The following is an 18,958-nucleotide window of genomic DNA, read 5'->3' as shown; positions in this document are numbered from 1 at the left end:
GGAGAGAGCCGGCCAGATTGTCCAACTCCAAGAATGATGACCTGTTGATGAATACAGTGCTGATAAAGGTAGGGGACATGGATCTCTAGGCTTTTACAGAAGGCTGGTCTTGTAGGGAGAGGGGGCTATGCATTGGGTCAATGTGACACTGTGAAGGCATCTCTAGGCTTTCACAGAAGGCTGGTCTTGTAGGGAGAGGGGGCTATGCATTGGGTCAATGTGACACTGTGAAGGCATCTCTAGGCTTTCACAGAAGGCTGGTCTTGTAGGGAGGGGACTATGCATTGGGTCAATGTGACGGCATCTGTAGGCTTTCACAGAAGGCTAGGACACCGCAGTTACTGCTTGCCTTGGTCCTTTGAAGGAGAGAATGTGATTGTGACTGATTGTATGGAGAAACCAAGGCCCCTCGTACCAACTTCCAACTTCTAGAATCCATACAGCAGAAACAGACAACACAACCAAGGTGTTAAAAATAAATATATTTGTATTGCAGTAACTTAGAATGTAAGCATTAAGTACATTAGCTATGGACATTGTATTATCACTGAGACATGGTTTTCATAGCAAGAGGTTACATCAGAAAGACAAAGAGCAGATTATGTCACCTATATGCTATACATGTATTGTTTTCAGCTGACATCTCAACAATCAGAGTATTGGTTAGACTGGAGAAGATACATGTACAATCTATACACTGCTCCATAGAGACATACATCTACAGCATAGAGGTTCCCATAGCAGAGAATATTACACCAAATTGAAAATGCTATCATGAGACAAAAGTCTTTGTCCTGCTAAGAGAGTGCCTCGAATTCATCATGGCAAGACATCTCGCGACCCAACAGTTTATCAGTGTTCACAGCTGTCATTGTCACAGCACGTTTCAATTCCCCCGTGAAATACTCCAACTGATTTACTAAATGTTCGGTTGCAATGTTCTGAATTTCATTGTTCGTGTCTTGATCAAGATGGACACTGTCCTGTAGCGCCGCGGCCAGCGTGTTTGGGTTCATGGCGTAGGGGTTTTCCATTGGTTGGCTGACGTCACCTGATAGTAGCAGACGTCGGGTCAGCTCATTTTGTAATAAACTGAAAATGGAAGGAGACATTTCATGTTTAGTTTTCAGAGAGCAACAGATTTGTTTACGTTTTATCTATGATGTATGTTCAGCCTGCCATGGCATATGCACTCAAGTTCTCAAAGAATCTTAGTGTGAAGACTTACTGAAAGGACTCAAACAGCCAGCAAGGACACACTCCTCATTCATCACCAGTCACTCTTACCTTAACAAGGACACACTCCTCATTCATCACCAGTCACTCTTACCTTAACAAGGACACACTCCTCATTCATCACCAGTCACTCTTACCTTAACAAGGACACACTCCTCATTCATCACCAGTCACTCTTACCTTTACAAGGACACACTCCTCATTCATCACCAGTCACTCTTACCTTAACAAGGACACACTCCTCATTCATCACCAGTCACTCTTACCTTAACAAGGACACACTCCACTCATCACCAGTCACTCTTACCTTAACCTTTGCACCAAGTTAGCCAGTTCCCCGCAGTGTTGTCGTGTATCCATGGCAATCCGATGCACCTGCTGCCATGTTTTCCGATCCTCCATCAGACATCCCTCCGTCACCGAGCGTAACTCTTGTTCCTGGAGCACCTGCGCTTTGCACTTCTCCGCTTGATCATAGGCCTGGAATGATAGGATCAAGTGATTTGTACAAGGTCACAAGCAGATAGATGACCCTGAATGTGTGAGTTGAACCTACAATATGCAGAGTCATAGCTAAAGAATGAGATTACAGGGGGTAAGATTGGTGCATGCTATCCTCACAACCTGGGTTTGATGCCATGTCTTCAAGCTTTACTGTCAAGACAAGACGACCCGGGTTCATTTTGTAGGATTGCTGAATGGTCCACTCTGTGTAAACAAGAAGCATCTGCCCCCTGGAGGACATTGTTTACATCAGATCGTCTGCTCACCTGGTGAAGGTTCAGCGCCATCTCCTGCATCTCAGCCTCCAGTTTGTCTGCGTACGCCTGCTCGAGACTGTTAGACGCAGGGGCAGCGTTGCTATGCCAACGGGCAATGGCATTGGTCATTTTACGTCTTGGCCCAAATAACCTAGAATAGAGTGTCAAATTGTTGATTTGAAGCAAGAATTTGGATCTCATAGAATTGAAGGCCTTACAAGGTCAAAACCAAGATTTCTTGCATTTTAGCTGGTGCCAGTGCCAGAGTGAGCCAATGATCCCATCCAGGTGAAAGACATGTCCAACTTGTGATAGCTGAAGACCCCCCCTGTCACAAGGCCAACGATACCAATTGGTAGCCAACCACAGTGGAGAGCAAGAGAATGTTCACAAGTCATGAGACTTACTTGACACCGACCTCCTTCAAATCATTATCAGTCAATGACATGAACACTTGTAAATCCACATCCTGCTCCTGGAACAATGGAATGTACTTGGTGAGGCCTAACTGTGTCAACAAGTCATCCAACGTTGGTAAGTCGTCCAAGTTGTGATTGTTTGAAAGTGGGCTCAACCCGGGTGGAACAGAGGGTGTCACTCGATCACGTTGGGGATACGAGCTCGCTGATGTCTGATGAGGTGGTTGCTGTGAGGGTAATGTTTGAAGACTAGAATGATTCACTTCCTGGTTGCTACGATCTCCAGAGCCGACCTCGTGATTGTTAGGACGAGTGTCTTTACGTCGCCATTCTCGTGAGCGTTGATGTCGCAATGCCCGATCGTGGCGATTCGGTGAACGCACCATCGGAGCCTTAGGTTTTCGTTCCTCAGCTGGTATCGGATCCAGCGTGTTTTTTTCTGGTAGTTCTGGTGCACTGCTGTCGTTACTCTCTGGGCTCTCCTCCTTATGTATGCCCAGAGCCGCCACTAGGCCACCACTGGAACTAGAACTACTCTTTATCGTCAGAGCACCTGTTTTTGAAAATGCATCATCAATGTCATCATCGACATCACGTACGGAATCTGAAAAAAAAGTCAAATTTTAGTGGGAGGAAGGAATAGATTGGTTTAGGTGCATTGATTGATGCTACCTTTCAATTACTCCTCCCTAAAAAAGACCACCAATGCTGGGGTGGGTAAACAGACAAAGACTGGGCTTCACCTCAGTCTGACTCTGCTATAGTTGGGCTGCTTCTACAAACAGTCCTCAATACAGAGCACATTCCAACCAGTTTCTAACTGGCGTACACACCTTTACTTCCAGCACCACCCGAGCTATCAAGGCGATGATCCTCTGCGTTGATCGGAGACGTCATGTCCCGTGAACAGATCGGCTGGTTGGCCACCACTTCCGTTCCATCATTGTGGAATGTAACGTAGCCAGATGGAACTGATGCGTCTGAAATATAAGAAAACATGAATCACGTTTAGTCACAAAGCCATTTGATTCTCCCCCGTTACTTCCTTGTTACATTCTTCATTGAGGAGTATGTTTTATGTGATCATTACCTCATCATACCGTTCACTTACTTTCATCCGGCAGATTTGTATCACTAGGAGGCGTTTTACTTTTGTTCATCAGTTTAGCAAATGCAGCTGGACCGTCTTGGATGTTTGGACCTGGAGAATTTGAAAGAGATGAAATATGTGAGTCCATAGTCTATAACACTACCAGTGACTGTCATATCTGATTAATCAGGACAGTAATGACACTGGTACCATTTGAAAGTGCCAACTGGGAGCTCTCCAATGAATGGTCATGTCAGTAGGTTTACTAATGGTACTATCAGAATGGTTTTGACAGTCTCTTAACATAATAGAAGCTGAATTTGTCCCTTCACAACTAACACGTGTCATGAAAAAGAAAACGCCAGTCTAAGCATACGTCACCTTTCATTCTTGACCTTGAGCCTTTGTGCCTTGGCCGCTGGTAGGCCTCATCTGAGGAGCTCAGGTCACCGCGTATACCATCAGTGCGATGGGGGTGAGGGTTCATGTGATTATCTATCATGCTGACTAGCTTCATGTGACCGTACTGTAATGCTAGCGTCTGTGCAGTGTCTCCATTGAGGGCCTTAGCATGCACATTAACCCCCTGTAGTGAAGGAATAGACTTGATAAACTGTGTGCTTTGAAAGGACAACACTCTCTTGCAAATCATTCCTCTCAGATGCCGAATTCGAACTTTGCTCTTATCTACTCTGCCTCTTTCACAGCCTGGAGCTCTGTCTGATCAACTATTTCTGCTTCAAAAGATACAGCAAACAAGTTTGTCACCTGTATTACATAATACAATAGGTGGACCATACCTCTGAAGTTGAAACCTTGAGTCATGAGATTGAACTTACATGTTGTAGAAAAGTGTGCACAATAATTTCATGTCCCTCTGCTGCGGCCTCCATGAATGGGGTCAAACCATGATATGGCTCACTGAAACATACAGTCACTTTCTGTTACTGACAATTCACATAAACAACTCTTTGATGAGACCCTACTTGGAGAGACATAAAGAGGTCACAATGCAGACCCTATTGTACTTGGAGAGACATAAAGAGGTCACAATGCAGACCCTATTGTACTTGGAGAGACATAAAGAGGTCACAATGCATTGTAACAATAAGCATTTTTCAAAAGACGGCAAGACGAAAACTTACGTCGCTTCCATATTGGTGTTATTGTCCAGGAGGAATTTGACAAGTTGTTGATGGCCGGAGTAAGTGGCGTGGAAGAGTGCTGTCCATCCTTTGCTGTCCCTCGCTTCGAGTTCTGCACCGTTCTGGAGAGAAAGCAAGATGGTTTATATAAGAGGGGAAGGTAACACACAAAGCAGACTCTTGATCATGGCATCCTGCAGCAAGTTATCTCCAGTTCAAAATAATACTAATTGCACAGTCCTATTGCATGTTTGAGTTCCCCACAGGTCAAACATGGACTGCATGGCATCCGCTGCAGAAGAAACGACAGAAAGCAAGAAAAGACGGTGTTGACCTCCATTCTGGGACAGCAGGACTCAAAGCAGTTCTGCTGAGATTGGTCAACGGATGAAAGGTCATGACAGCAGAACACACTGAACTCACCTGCAGCAGGAAATATGCCACACTCTCATTCCCACAGCTCGCCGCCAAATGTAAAGCAGTTTGTCCCTTCTTGTTGCGAATGTTGACGCTCACATTCGCCTCCAAGAGTAAGTTGACCACGTTGTCATGGCCGATATAGGCAGCGTACATCAGTGGCGTCCACCCTCCCCAATTCTTCTCATTCAGATCTTCCTCATTCCTGAAAAACAACAGTTAATGGAAGACATGAAATGACTTCTCTTAGATTGTTTGAATATGGTTGTCCTTAGTTAAACTCAAGTCAAATCATCTATCAACCCACCTAAGGTCAGCGAGAAGCCTCAACCCTGTTATGTTTCTTCTATGATGACACTGCAGTGCGACTGCAAAGAGCCTCCAAATCACTTACTTATCAATGATTGCTCTGACGCAATCAAAACTCCCAATACTAGCTGCTGTGTGAAGGTCAAGTGGGATAGGTCTAAAGTCTTCATCAGACTCAAGGGAGCTCCAGCCCTTCCACACGGATAAACTCTTATCCAGCAGCTCCGTCTCTGAGGCTTCATCGGATGCCTCGTAGGCATACGGATCCAGGTCAGATGCCATGGCTCATCATCCCACTATCCCACATTCCTGTAAAGGAATAGCAAAGTCTGAAAACAGCTCCAACTGTTGGCATTGACAGGTTAGCTATTTGGCGGCCAGCAGGGTGACCCCCTCTCCAACCCACACTCCGGTGCGGCATGCACACACCCACTAGTGACCCAGGGCCACCCGGACCTCTCATCATACACCCCCCCCCCAACTTGACAGTAACAACCTGCCTTTACCTGGGACATGATGATGATCATCGACGCAGAGGAAGCCTCATCTAGCATGGAACCGAATCTGGAGTTACGAATGGAATACACATGTAAACAGTACTCATGTACTAGAATACTACATGTACCGTACAAGATGGAACAGTGAGCATGCATGGTGAGTGGAAGATGTAAAAATGTTTTCTATATTCATTGTAGCCTATGTATTGTAATGTAGCATAGGCCTACCTAACCTAGTACCTACCTTGTCATAATGAATAATCCTTTAGATTTTAATCAATACAAGCTCAAATAAGCTCAGAGAGGGCTGATTAGATTCGTCATTTGATGGGCCTGGGTTATATCTACACTTTAGCAACGAATTCAGAATACGACATGGGTTTTGGAACGAAAATTACGTCAATTCTGTTGATTTTTCATTAATTTTGTCTCTTGTCCACCATGACAGACGGGTTGTTGGAAGTGAAGAATTCAGAGTCGGCGAAACGAAAAGACAATACTTAGGTTCTATAGATGCTCGTCAGGTGTCACCACTGGCGTACCTGTGACCTGTGACCTGATCATCCTGATAATGTTGATGTGTCTCAATCCCAACACCGAGTCCAAGGGAGCGAAACAACTTCGATTTGGAGCGAAACGACTGGGGGCGAAAAGTTCAGGGAGCGAAACAACAGCAATTCTCTTGTATGACCAATCTCCCGGTCTTCAGGCCGTAATGTCGAAAATTACATACACCCGCTGAATTTCTTACATGGTTAGTAGGTCGAGTAAGACTTGTGACAATGATCACCATCGACGACGCTTGGAGAATGACAGGAGGTGCTCGTGACGTCATTGATTACAACCGTAACGCCGCCTGACTTAATTTGTAAGGCAAAGAATAGAATGATAGATACTGAGAATATATATCATCAATAATAATGCGTTAAATGTTAGAAATGATACTCGTCACATAAAGTAGCATTTGTGACTTTAGTTGACTTTATTTACCCCGGCTAATTTTTACTCCGGAGCTTAACTTCCTCAAACATGGCGGGTGTTTTGTTTGAAGATATTTTTGATGTCAAAGATATCGATCCCGATGGCAAGAAATTTGACAGGGGTAAGTGAGACTGTTAGGGAAATATATTGTCTATGTCCTGTCCAAATTTGAACAAAATCTATCCAGAAACTACTGAGAAATCACTGAAAATGAGAAACATGTGGTTTCACCATGTAAGATCCAATATGGCCGACTTTGACAAAATGTTGCTGCGTCAGATTTTGGAAGATGTCCAAACGAGGTGACGAATGATGCTTAAGGTTGGTCATAAAGATGTGACTGGCGTTCTGGATCGATCCCTCACCGGTGAGCCAAGTCTGGTTTCTAATCCTGCTGAAAATGAACTCCTCACCCTCTTACAAACTTTGTTTACAAAATTCAAAACGAGGAAAACTTATTTTGATCCTCTTTTTCCTGAGGAAAAGATACTGTTAAACATCCATCTGGTCATGACTGAAGCAACACATGATTCAGGAAGAAATTGCATCAAAGTGTCATGTCTTGGTGGGCTGGTTTTATAATGACATGAACAATGCAAAAAACCCAGTGGAAATTGTATGTTGTCATGATATGTTAGACCTGATGCTTTCATCTCCTCTCCTCAGTTTGCACTCTTTGCAGACTCGGGCGTATCACGTTACTCATCAAATGAAAAGGAAGCGTCTAATCTTAGTTTTCCTGACCAATTTTTCCTCAGAGAATGGAAAGAAGCTTAGCCATGGAATCCTTCTAATCCAGTCATCACAATCGCCAGTGATTCATTTCCAAGAAATCATTGGTGACGATCAAATCATCATTTCTTCACTTGGCAGGACTTTTTGTTGACTTCACATTCTATCATCAGACTATAGATCGTATTTTGTCCATTCAGGACAAACAATCAGGGATTACATTGTTTTCCTCTGTGCTAGATACTAATTTAAATTGGATTTTTAAGCAGTGGTTTATGTCCATAATGTTCTGCATTAATTTTGGCATGAGTCATCAGTTTGGCAACTGTACCAGTTTGTGGATAGTTCACTCTGGACCATTCTAGTGATCATATTCAGGAAGGCTTGTGTTGTCTGGCATCTCTGGCTGGTCAAAATGGTTACATTTTCAACTAGTGGAACTTCAATAGGTACCTGGATCCTAGAGGCATTGCATCACCTAAGCCTGGAGGCAGTGGGGTAGGTTATTCTAGACAAAATGATTGGTAATTTATCTACATGTATCTTTATCAAGGACAGTGAATTGTCCCAAGTTTGTAAATTTGATTTAGGTTTACCTTTGGAATCAGGACACCTACCTAAGGACAGTATTTGCCAGTCTCTAAGGCTGTCCCTAAGGCTGTCCCTGATAGAGAGGTTCTATAATCTGGTCTGTTCTAAGATACCTCCCCCTCATCCAAGGGATGAAATAGAAAAGTGTGATTAATGTTCTCGCGAGTGTTAGCAGTAGTTGGTACCTATAATAAGACTGGTGTGTGTATACTCATGTACCTGTATACGCACTGGGGAAACCTGGTCTGGTGGAATCTATTGTTCTGTTAGCAGAAATGTACATAATGGACAATGGGAAGGTATGTAAAGGTACAGTCTTGGCCAACTGTTCAGACAGACATGTTTCTACCTGAGTTGCTTGGTATGTCTGTCTCAGTTCAGCTTTCCTGGTGAGGTTGTTTGATGGTTCATGGTTAACCCTTGGCAGTAATGTATTCTAACCTCAGTCATTCACTTTAGCTTTTTACGAGACAGATCTTCAGGGTTGCTTCATTTGACAAGAGCCTGAATTTGTCCCTCCGTAGGAAACTCCGCAACCTGCTCCTCTGGTACGTCGTAAGGACAAAGTCACAATAAGGACAAACAGTTCTCAGAACTATAATATTGATGTGGTTCAGACATGTCAGATAGATTTGTCTTTTACAATTATATTTGAATGAGCACACACTTGTACTGTAGTAGTCGTAATACATTGCACCTAAGGCCACAGAAAATGGATGTCATGGTTGTCCTCGCCACCCTCATCTAATTTTGAGCCTGCACCATAACTCTTTGGTCGTTGCTTAACTGATGATGTCATTTCCTAAAGTGGCCGATGAGAACTATGATTCAGATTTCATTGGCCTAATGAACACTAATGTATACATGGTATACCCTTTCAACAGAGATAGACTTAGAAAAATATATTGATATAAAAATACAACAGGTCGCTCCATATAACTGTAAAATCAGTCAGGATCTGTCAGGACTGTCCAAGTGGCAGCACCTGCACTGTAATGGAATATTGTGCTGCCTGCTGTGACGTCTCTTGGCTGGTTTAACAGTGTTTCACAATGGAGTTGGCAGCCATTAAAAGTCGCTTGTTTTGGGTAAATTTTCCCGATTCAGTTCAATTCTGGCTGTCAATCATCTCTTTGGTTTCATCAGCACTCTTTGCTTCTGAAGGTTTCTCAGAATATGAACTGGCCGCAGGTACCACCAATCCAGGGGTGTCCTGTATTGATGTCATGATGATATCGAAATAAAACATGTATCTTTAAAATTGACTATAAATGTCCATGTGAAGCATGGACTAGGTGCCCATTGGTTTCCCTGGATTGGCTGCTGGTATGAGTCTACTGTATAGTTTACTATCGCTACGCTACTGATCACACAGCTTGGAAAATGACTATCATTTTCTATCACAAACAGTTACATGACTTGTCATAGATCATGTTGACAAAATTATCTTGTGGTATTGCATGTTTAGGTCGTATGAAGACTTTCATCATACTCACAGTTCTAAAGTCTAATATCACCAGTTTGAGAAAAGGTCGCCATATTCTTGCGGAGTGTATTTTGAAATTTTGTTGATTTTCATGAAATCGGCAAAACAGTTGGTTTGATATCTTCAAAATTGACAGGGAACTTCTTTGTGTGACTGAAGTGCCTGGAAAATGTTGTGGCTAATGCACTTCGGGACAAATCTGGTCATATGTGACCTGTTGTCGTACTCGAACTAGACCGCGACCTTGATTGCATCATGTACGTCTCACGATGAAAGTCACGGTCGCTTCCGCACTCGACACGACTGGCCTTGACCTTCTTGATCATGATAAGGGTGAGCACAACGACCGTGATGGCTACGAGGCTTCCAACGACGATTCCGACGATCATGCCAGCCACAGACCCCAGTGAATCATCGTCAAAAATGAATGCGTCCACTTGTTCCAAGTCGGATGCCATGTAGGTCACACCATCATAAGATACAAGAAAGTTCCCAGACTCCACATTTTGCTCAATGACATTGAAGATTTTTTCCGAGGTTCCATCTCCGGTGGCGCCCTCATCCGGCATTAGCACAAAAGCTACAATCACACTCCCTTTAACTACCTGGCCATCTTGGAATCTATTGCGGCCCACTGAGGTCATTGATACCACTTTGTCAAGGACTTTGTTGAGGAAATCGACCTGCTTTTCCTTGCTGGATACCAGACTGAAATCCATCGATTTGAAGGTTAATTTACAGTTGATTTTCTCCCTGTTTTTTGGTGGTTTAGGCGGCTGCTTTGTTGGTTTGATCGGAGAAGATGGCGTGGTTAAAATGTCGGCTCTCTGACACAGAATACCCTCTCTCGGACATTCAACAGAACCTGTGAAACCTGGCACCGATATTGTCTGTGACGGTGGGCAGAGAACCCATGGACTAGCACCTACTTTAATCTCGAGCACATCAGTCTCGTTACACCGGGTTTTATAACATCTCCCAACAGGGCGACTAACTTGATTTCTAGCACCTTTTAAATCTGTCGCATTCGAAATAAAGCAACGACTCGACTGAAAATAAGATTCACCATGAAAACGGCTTGTATTTGTATTGTTATGCGAGAGGTTACTGGGCTTGTAGCATTCGCCTCCTGGTTTTGCCCAGTATATTTGACAAGCTCCAGTATAACCATCAGAACTGCACACCGCTTTGTCCTGGTGGAGGTAATGACAACCTTTCTCACTTCCTGTACAGAAATAATCTCCATCGTTTGAACAAGATGCTGCAGTGCCGAACTGACATCCGCCATTTTTTCCCCAAAGGAGACGCCCTGAATTATTGTAGTTGACCTTATACCAGCCGCTGTCCTCGAAGACAGCCAGTGTCATGGCGTCAATCACAGTCAAGTGGGCTAACCCCAGATTAGGCACCATTATTGACCCTCTCATGAAGCGGGCATCCCAGTGAGATGTATATGATCCAGCAGAATCTAACTGGAGCGGGACTCCGTACTGATTGTTTATCAGGCTTGTCGTACAGTTGAAATGACTGGACGCTCTCTCCACGACAGTAGGTGTGACGATTCGTTGGAAGCCAAGCACACTTGCTACTGTATTTGGATATGAAGTGCAACCAGCGCCCGTAGAAGACTTGGAACAATCCTTGAACTTGTCGAATAGTTTCTTAGAGAAGCCAAGAGCATGAAACATCTCATGGATAGCGACCTGCACAAATCGCTCCTCATCAAAATCTGTATCATTCTTCAGATGTTTTGGACAAAAGTTAGTGTAGCCAGCAATTGGACGGTTGTTCTGATCGAGTTGACAATAGGTGGCGTAAGCAATAACACTAGAGGTAGAAGATAAACATTGGGCGAACATCTTGGACTGGACATAAAGCACATAATCGGTATTTGAAAGACCAGTTCCTGGTTGGCGGGCAATATGGACGGGTCCGTGGTGGGTTAAGTTCCAGAGGTAAAGTCCTTCTAGGTGTTCTTCTGGAATGCGGAAATTATCAATGCAAATCTCACCCTGGGTTAAGTAGATTGGCTTCACTTGAGAACATTTTCCCTTGTTAATCCCAGTCCCCAATACAGAATGGCAGGCACCAGCAGATCTCGCTAAAGTGAGATTTTTAGTCACAGGAATCACTGATAAAAGTTGATTGATTTTCTTTACAGCTTTATCCACGACTGTTTTCAATCGACTGATGTGTTTCTTGTTTGGTAATTCCTTGTTCAGATCTGATGCATACTCGACTGATATCCGTAAACTTTGGTATGAAGAGTTTGGCGGCGATCGTTTTCTTCGATCTAATACTGTCCTGATGTCCGTGACTGGTCCATATGGACCGTCATTCTGTGTCATGTCATCTCCATAGGTTACAAACGTTTGTGGCGGCTCATTGTGATATATCTGATCGAAAACACAAGATCCTTCGACAAATTGCCGGCCTGATTCCGTCAGTACTAAAGTGAGGATGATTAGTCTCATCACAGTGGTAATTCGTGACAATGCGTTTGAAAGATGTGCTGGTAGACATCTTCGCATCTTGCAGTTGTGGCCGCTTGGTCGTATTCATCCAGAAGTTATCGTCACCTCTCAATTGTATGTATTGGTGGGGTCAAGTCTCATCTGGCGAATCACTTCCATGTCCCGCTTGTCCTGGGATGGAATGTCATCAACGACCTGAAAATAAACAAAGTACACAGCCATAAGTTAAAAGTATGAATTTCGGGAGAAGATTCCTGGAGTTCAGCTTTTAGTGTTACTGTCACCACTCGTAGGCCTACTGTTCATTGATGCCACGCAGCACTACAGAGTTTCTGTGCCGTGGGTGACAGGGAGACACACTTGGAAACATAGCAGGACAGCAGATTAGATGTGCTATCCTTACAGGGCTGACAGATTAATCAACAACTGGACCTGATGTTGGTCCCTGTATGTATGCCTCGGTAGCTTATGAATAACCAAATACACCAAAATAACTAAACACATTATAGCCAACCACACAGGCTTTATATTCTTGATAAAGTTACAATAGAACTTCCCAACATTGTGTACACACGCTGTTAGTGTAAACATGGTACTGACAGGCTCTGGCCATTGTACGGCCTGCATGTACAGTGTTGTACAACCTGTACACAATGCATGGAATGCCTACCTATCTGACACACTCCTATAAAGAGTTGTTTATGCCTCTTTGATCAACACAAACCCATTATCAGTCACACCAATTAGAATCGAGAGAAACTCAAAAACACTTGAAGTGAACAATGGGCTACTCACGTCGGGTGAAAAAACTATTTCGAAAGTTACTTTTCTTCTTCTGATAGTTCTAAATTTGACATATTTCTCAAGGCCACTTTAATGTCGTACAGTCTGTGTAGTTCATGTGTATTCATAGCTAATTTATGCGGACAGGAAGTGACTTAGATGTGGCGCCAAATTTAAACCGTTTCAAATGGGAACAGCCCAGGGCTCTAACGGGTATATCATTGATGTTGCTTGGCTTGTGAGCTTGAGTGATGTGTGTTGGCTGTGTCTCCAAGCGGGTGGGATGGAGGCGGTGTCAGGTGACAGAGTGGCAGCTACGGGAAACCTGTAAGCCACTGGGCGCTGTGTCTGCTGGATTCCCTGGTGGTAGCGCCTAGTTGCATCACCTACCCTCCTCCTGTAATGCGGGGACGCAGTTCTTTCAGTCCAGCGACCCATTTATACTGATCCACGAGGTCCTAATCAATGGGTGTACACGACAGGCCTCTGCATGGAGCCTAAGTTGTAACTGGCTCAGCTTGGTCTCAGCTTGGCTCGGCTCAGGCTTACTGAAAAATGAGAAAACTTGAGCTGACCTTGACATGAAAGTCAAGGTCAAATCGAGTGATTACCACAATCGTTCAAAGTATTCTTCATGGACATTGGCGGACATGAACAACTTCAAGTAGATGGTTAGAATAAGTTTGTCTACTGTTGCTCTTATGTCATGGTGAACTCCAGTTGTCTGTTGAAAGGGTGATAACAAAATGGCTGCAGGTATTTCCGCCAACTGTCTATTGGTACTTGTACAATTGTACTTTGACTCGTTATGAATATTCAAGGTTCCAAGTATTCACGTGGGCCAGATGTTGAACATCTGTGTGAGATGTTACCATACCTTATCCAACACAGATTCAAATGAGTCGCCGGTCATTACGACACGAGTTAATCAACACTTTCATGTAAGCGTCCACATATTGTATGAATATGTAATGAGTTCATTGATTAAAGCTAGTTTACTCAGCAGATGGCAAGCCGGCCACGTTGCCTCGATGTTACATGTTTCTACAACATGTGCACAGTGGTCGATGTGAGGCCCGCAGGATTTCACCATTTCCGAGTGCCACCATGGGGTCTCAATGCATCCTCAGCCAATGGTGATATGTTCATGGTCCGGTCAGTCTGACCTGAGACATGAATATCCTCCAAATGATTCGACACGGACATCTGCGATTGTAGTCTACTTGATTGAGGTAACTATTGTATTGTTTTTCATTCGGTTGCCTAGGCCTTTTTCATGTGCAGGTCTTCCTCTTCCTGTGCTCCCCTAGGGTAAACTTAATTTGTTCAAATGGAGTCAAAGGTCATGGGTTAACCCACTCTGTTCCTTTCTGGCTTCAAGATCTGAGCTCGGACAGCCAGTTCACTTGTCTATTTTTGGCTGACTTAACCAGCTGCAAGTGTACAAAAAGGAAAAGGCCCCCCCGTCATTTCCACAGATTCTGCCGTGGAAATCGAAGTATTCTTTTCTCTGTTTTGATTGGTGCTCAATAATTGAACAGATTCGTTGGTTGTTTTCTTGTGGTGGTTATAAACTGGGGTAGGATGTCATTGATTTACGATGGCTGTGACTGGCCGTTAAGTGTGTTCTGATTGATACAAGTGTGTTGGTAACACCTCTCTCCAAAGGGCGGAGGCCATTGAGTTAGTATTAGTAATAGTTTTAACTCTTGATGTGACGTGCTGGCTGATGTGTGCAGAAATTGGCCCAAAATAGATGAAATCTCATGTTGAAGACTATTGACTGTTCAATGTATGTTTGATATTGTTCAATCAAAAGCTCTCAATCCCTGACTCTTGATAGTGTCAATGGTGTTCTGGTGGATTGAGTTAGGTTATTTCAGAGAATATCCGAGACAAAAGTACACAGGACCCCAATTTAGTGGGAGAGTTCATCAAGGAACTGCAATGTTCCTGTTCAGTGCATATATGCATGAATCAATGCATACATGCATGAACTCCATTGATTTAACAGGAGCGTGCTGGCCCTATCTAACTATTGATATTGGTCAAATTCATGTTTGTGGTGTGTTTGCTCTTAATAGTAGTGCATGCCACTGCAGTATCAGAAGGATGCCAATTATTGATTCTTAGCTCCGTATTGGCAGGGCGTGATGTAAATATTGGTCTGTTTTCGTGTTGATTCACGAGTGTGTGTCAGACTTTGTTACATATGTTTGCCATTGATTTGGATGGAAATCAAACTGTTTCTTATTGATATAACTTGGTTGTTTTGTGTTGTGTGTTTAGTGCTGTTGTAAGTTAAATAATGAGCAATTTATTTCTAGTTTGTGTTAGTAAAAGTTGAGTGTGTTGGTTTTTGTCTCAGGAAGGTTTTAACTCATAGTCATACACCCAAAAACATGTCTTTGAGAGAAAAAAGACTGTTAAAATGCAAGGCAATGAAGTCAAAAGAGGATCTGGATGAGGTGTTGATTCAGATTCCATTATATCAAGAATAAAATGTATTTAGGTCAAGCTGTGTATATCATTGTGATTTGATTGAGGTATTTTATGACTATTTTGAACTCAGTATCAGCAGGAGTGTGGAACAAGAAAGTGTAATCATTGATTTTGGCTTAACGTGTCGAGCGTTTTGCAAACAAATTGGGCGTGGGTCTAATAGTATGGATAAAAATGATGCAAGGCATTGATTCCTGAACACAGTGTAATGCATGCCCCGGTTCACCTTTTCATACATAGAGTCAGTTCATCGCCGTCCACAGAGTTAGGAGCATGTTCAGGTACTGGCGATATTTGCCGGCACGTGGAGTTCATATCAGTTTCTCTTGTATTTTGGACGTATCGGTCTCATTATTCTTGATGGAATCACATTCTTTGATGCAAGTATGTCTGTATAGATTTCATTGATCTTTGGATCATTTTCATGAAACAACTTTGCAGTGCATCAACAATTTGAGGTAGACTTCCCATTCTTTTTTCACGTTTCATCCAGCATGGTTCTCTTCCACTTATCCTATTGTTGCGATTAACCTTTCCAGACGTTATGTGTTGGCCTAGACAGGTAGGCAGTTTCAGGTCACAATCAATGTGCGCAGTATTGCCTGTTTGAAGTGGTACAAGTTAGTTACCAATGATCATAACTATGGGTCCCCTCTCTGTACAACCAAAACTGTTGATTGGTAGGTATTGCCCAGGATTTATGAGTGATTGATCAGTCTCCAGCCTTCTAGTTCTACACTTTAACACTAGGGGACACCGCTGACCTCTAACCAAACTCCCTAATGTAGTTCCAAAAGGAACCACAAGTGGCCTCGTAGTCACTCATGATTCCTAATTATCTCTGTCCAACAAACGTTGAGGTCGAATCGTTCTGAGGAAGCACTCAAGATCAGTGCTATTTGTTTTTGATGCTTTTTAAAGTGTGCCAGAATTGTGAATTCAATAAGATACTAAATCCACCAAAATCTAGTTCTACACATTATCACCAGGTTTCTCTGCTGTACAATCGAGTGCACCAAATGACATTATGGCAAGACCCCAATAATCAGTGGATTCACGTTTAAGCAAAACCGGTTTGGCTAAGAATCACATGGTCCATGTGACACCACCAGGCCGAGTTGGCTTGTTGGGGCAAGAATGGGCAGACCTTGGTGATTAGGCCTAGGTAGGCCTATTATACAGTGCATAGCTCAAAGATTAGCTGGAAGAGACTTGCAAAGAACTTGAGTCTTTATGGTCACTGAGTTATGTCCAAAATGCCTTATTGTTAACCCATCAATACTTTTGGTAGTTGATACTTATGGTAGGAAGTATCCCTCAAAGGTCTATATGACCACCCATCACACCAAATCAGGTAGTAAGTCACCAGCCTACATGAGGTATTGGGCAATCAAGCCCAGTTTGACCAGAATCTGAACTGACTCTCAAACAGCTTGGAGGGGATGGTATGTTTCTCAGGTTGGCCACAAAATTGCTGTCGGGTTTTGAGAAAATTTGTTTTAGAACTTTTGTTTGCTGGAGTGGGTTAAATGTTGTAGTATGAATACATATCTAGTGATATATCACATAGCTCTCGAGCTAGGAAGTATACATTCCTCCAAGGTAACAAATGAAAGGAGTATCTCTAGCTTGTCTTACACTGGACGCCTGCACATGAATGCTTCTGCTTTAACCCTTTATTGAAGGAGATGAGCATGCACATGCCATACATGTTAGAACTATCAAAGGGATATGGTTCTTATGGGTCGGACACCTCTGTTAGCATATACCCTCTCCATAAAGGACACTGGTCCTGTCGTTAGTGTACTGATTGAGTCCTCAAAGGAGGATACAAGTCCAATGTTCAGGTCACCTGAACAGCTGAACTCCCCTGTTAGGTCAAGGACTTGACACTCGAGCATACCCATTCTATATTGAAAGCTATCTGTCTGTTGTTACAATGATGTATATTCTAAATGAAATCGACATCCTGCGCACATTGAAGGCGACTCTAATACTTGTCTATTTGAGTGGTGTTGTTCATTAAACTTGAAGTTTGGAATTGGAGTCAAGCCTAGGCCTATAGGGGCCGATGCAATCAGGTCAGACTGGCACAGGTATTCTATAGAAATTCCTTTGATTATCTCTCAAGTGAACTTTGCTCAGAATTCTTACATTTTGTTCAAAAGGCCATTTTGCCGGCTATTTTTATTGGGCAGGTTTTAACAGGTTTTGCCTGGGTGTGTACTTTAAGTAGGCCTCTGCGGTTTGTGTACACTATAGATTATGTGTGTTCATGCACAAGATATCAGCCTTTGGTGGATCTTATGTAGATAATCAGTATTGAGCGGAATTGTGAGAATTTAACCCACTCTTTAAAAAGATGATGGAAAAGTTTTTAGAAAACTTCTTCAGTATTCAGTAGTGCAATTCTAAAAATGCAGAGCGGTGAAAATCAACAATTCAAAATGACACGACGTTGCACCCTGCAGTCTCAAGTAGCCTTTTAGTTTGATGATGTCTTGAGATAAGAGGAGGTTGTAACAGAGGGTTAACTGTCCGATGTACAGCACATGATGTGGTTGGGTAGGCCCTGTAGTATGCAGGTAGGCCTGCACCTCTAGTTTAACAAGTTCACTTACACTTTGCACAATTACAGTACAAAATGTACATAACAATATACATGAATTGTAAAACATAGTCGGATTCACCCTTGGTTTGCTGAGAGCAGCTGTCCTCACAATTACAGATGTGTGTATGCGACGAGGCCCAAGCCAGACTGGCGTGGCGCCTTGGCACGGTGTAGGCCTTGGCAGCTGTTCGGGGGTGGACGTCACATCAGTTCATTCATAGCAATACGGCATCTGATATGTTTGAATATTGACGACCGCGATGTTTCAAAATGGCTCTCGTTGCCAGCAGTTGTTACGTTGGCTGCCAGATAAGTTACGTCATGGGTGAAGCAGCCCGGTCGTCTACAGGGGGTGCGTCCAGATTGTGAATATCGTACCGGAGGAAGTGTGTCTGGCGTCCTCTCTGACACATGTGTTGTATGTGAGGGGATTGTCAGTGGGATGGTAGATAGTGTGCCCTGCCTTCTCTCATGTGGGATGGTATATAGTGTGCCCTGCCTTCTCTCATGTGGGATGGAATATAGTGTGCCCTGCCTTATCTCGTGTGGGATGGTATATAGTGTGCCCTGCCTTCTCTCATGTGGGATGGTATATAGTGTGCCCTGCCTTCTCTTATGTGGGATGGTATATAGTGTGCCCTGCCTTCTCTTATGTGGTATGGTATATAGTGTGCCCTGCCTTATCTCGTGTGGGATGGTATATAGTGTGCCCTGCCTTCTCTCATGTGGGATGGTATATAGTGTGCCCTGCCTTCTCTCATGTGGGATGGTATATAGTGTGCCCTGCCTTCTCTTATGTGGGATGGTATATAGTGTGCCCTGCCTTCTCTTATGTGGTATGGTATATAGTGTGCCCTGCCTTCTCTTATGTGGGATGGTATATAGTGTGCCCTGCCTTCTCTTATGTGGTATGGTATATAGTGT

General features: G+C 43.4%; 3 protein-coding genes across 5 annotated transcripts in view; 1 reads left to right on the top strand and 2 right to left on the bottom strand.

Moving 5' to 3' along the window:
• Positions 1-469: 469 nt before the first annotated feature.
• LOC135502260 (ankyrin repeat and SAM domain-containing protein 3-like) lies at positions 470-6,327 on the bottom strand. 2 transcript variants are annotated; one of them, XM_064794931.1, is made up of 12 exons: positions 6,273-6,327; positions 5,463-5,686; positions 5,075-5,273; positions 4,652-4,773; positions 4,346-4,427; positions 3,888-4,092; positions 3,528-3,617; positions 3,250-3,396; positions 2,405-3,020; positions 2,007-2,148; positions 1,544-1,716; positions 470-1,092 (listed from the first exon to the last, which is right to left on the bottom strand). In XM_064794931.1, exons 2-12 carry the CDS (start codon positions 5,657-5,659, stop codon positions 798-800), a joined length of 2,268 nt encoding a protein of 755 aa, XP_064651001.1. In that variant the 5' UTR covers positions 5,660-5,686; positions 6,273-6,327; the 3' UTR covers positions 470-797. The 2 variants fall into 2 exon arrangements, with proteins under 2 accessions (XP_064651001.1, XP_064651002.1); XM_064794932.1 differs by having other exon boundaries at positions 6,119-6,316.
• A 542-nt stretch (positions 6,328-6,869) lies between these two features.
• LOC135502436 (DNA-directed RNA polymerases I, II, and III subunit RPABC3-like) overlaps positions 6,870-18,958 on the top strand; it is a 28,042-nt gene continuing 15,953 nt past the window's right edge. The window contains exon 1 of one of the 2 annotated variants that reach the window (XM_064795269.1): positions 6,870-6,976. In XM_064795269.1, coding sequence (XP_064651339.1) covers positions 6,904-6,976 — 73 coding nt within the window. In that variant the 5' untranslated portion in view covers positions 6,870-6,903. Of the gene's footprint in view, positions 6,977-7,152; positions 7,223-18,958 lie in introns of those variants that run through there. The other variant, XM_064795271.1, reaches the window with a different exon arrangement.
• Positions 8,769-13,037, bottom strand: LOC135502463 (ciliated left-right organizer metallopeptidase-like). Its single transcript, XM_064795301.1, has 2 exons — positions 12,934-13,037; positions 8,769-12,333 (listed from the first exon to the last, which is right to left on the bottom strand). The coding sequence occupies exon 2, from the start codon at positions 12,193-12,195 to the stop codon at positions 9,868-9,870; it is 2,328 nt and encodes a 775-aa protein (XP_064651371.1). The 5' UTR covers positions 12,196-12,333; positions 12,934-13,037; the 3' UTR covers positions 8,769-9,867.

This window comes from Lineus longissimus, chromosome 18, assembly GCF_910592395.1.
Source record: "Lineus longissimus chromosome 18, tnLinLong1.2, whole genome shotgun sequence".
NCBI lineage: Eukaryota > Metazoa > Nemertea > Pilidiophora > Heteronemertea > Lineidae > Lineus > Lineus longissimus.
This window is presented reverse-complemented; position numbering and strand designations above follow the sequence as displayed.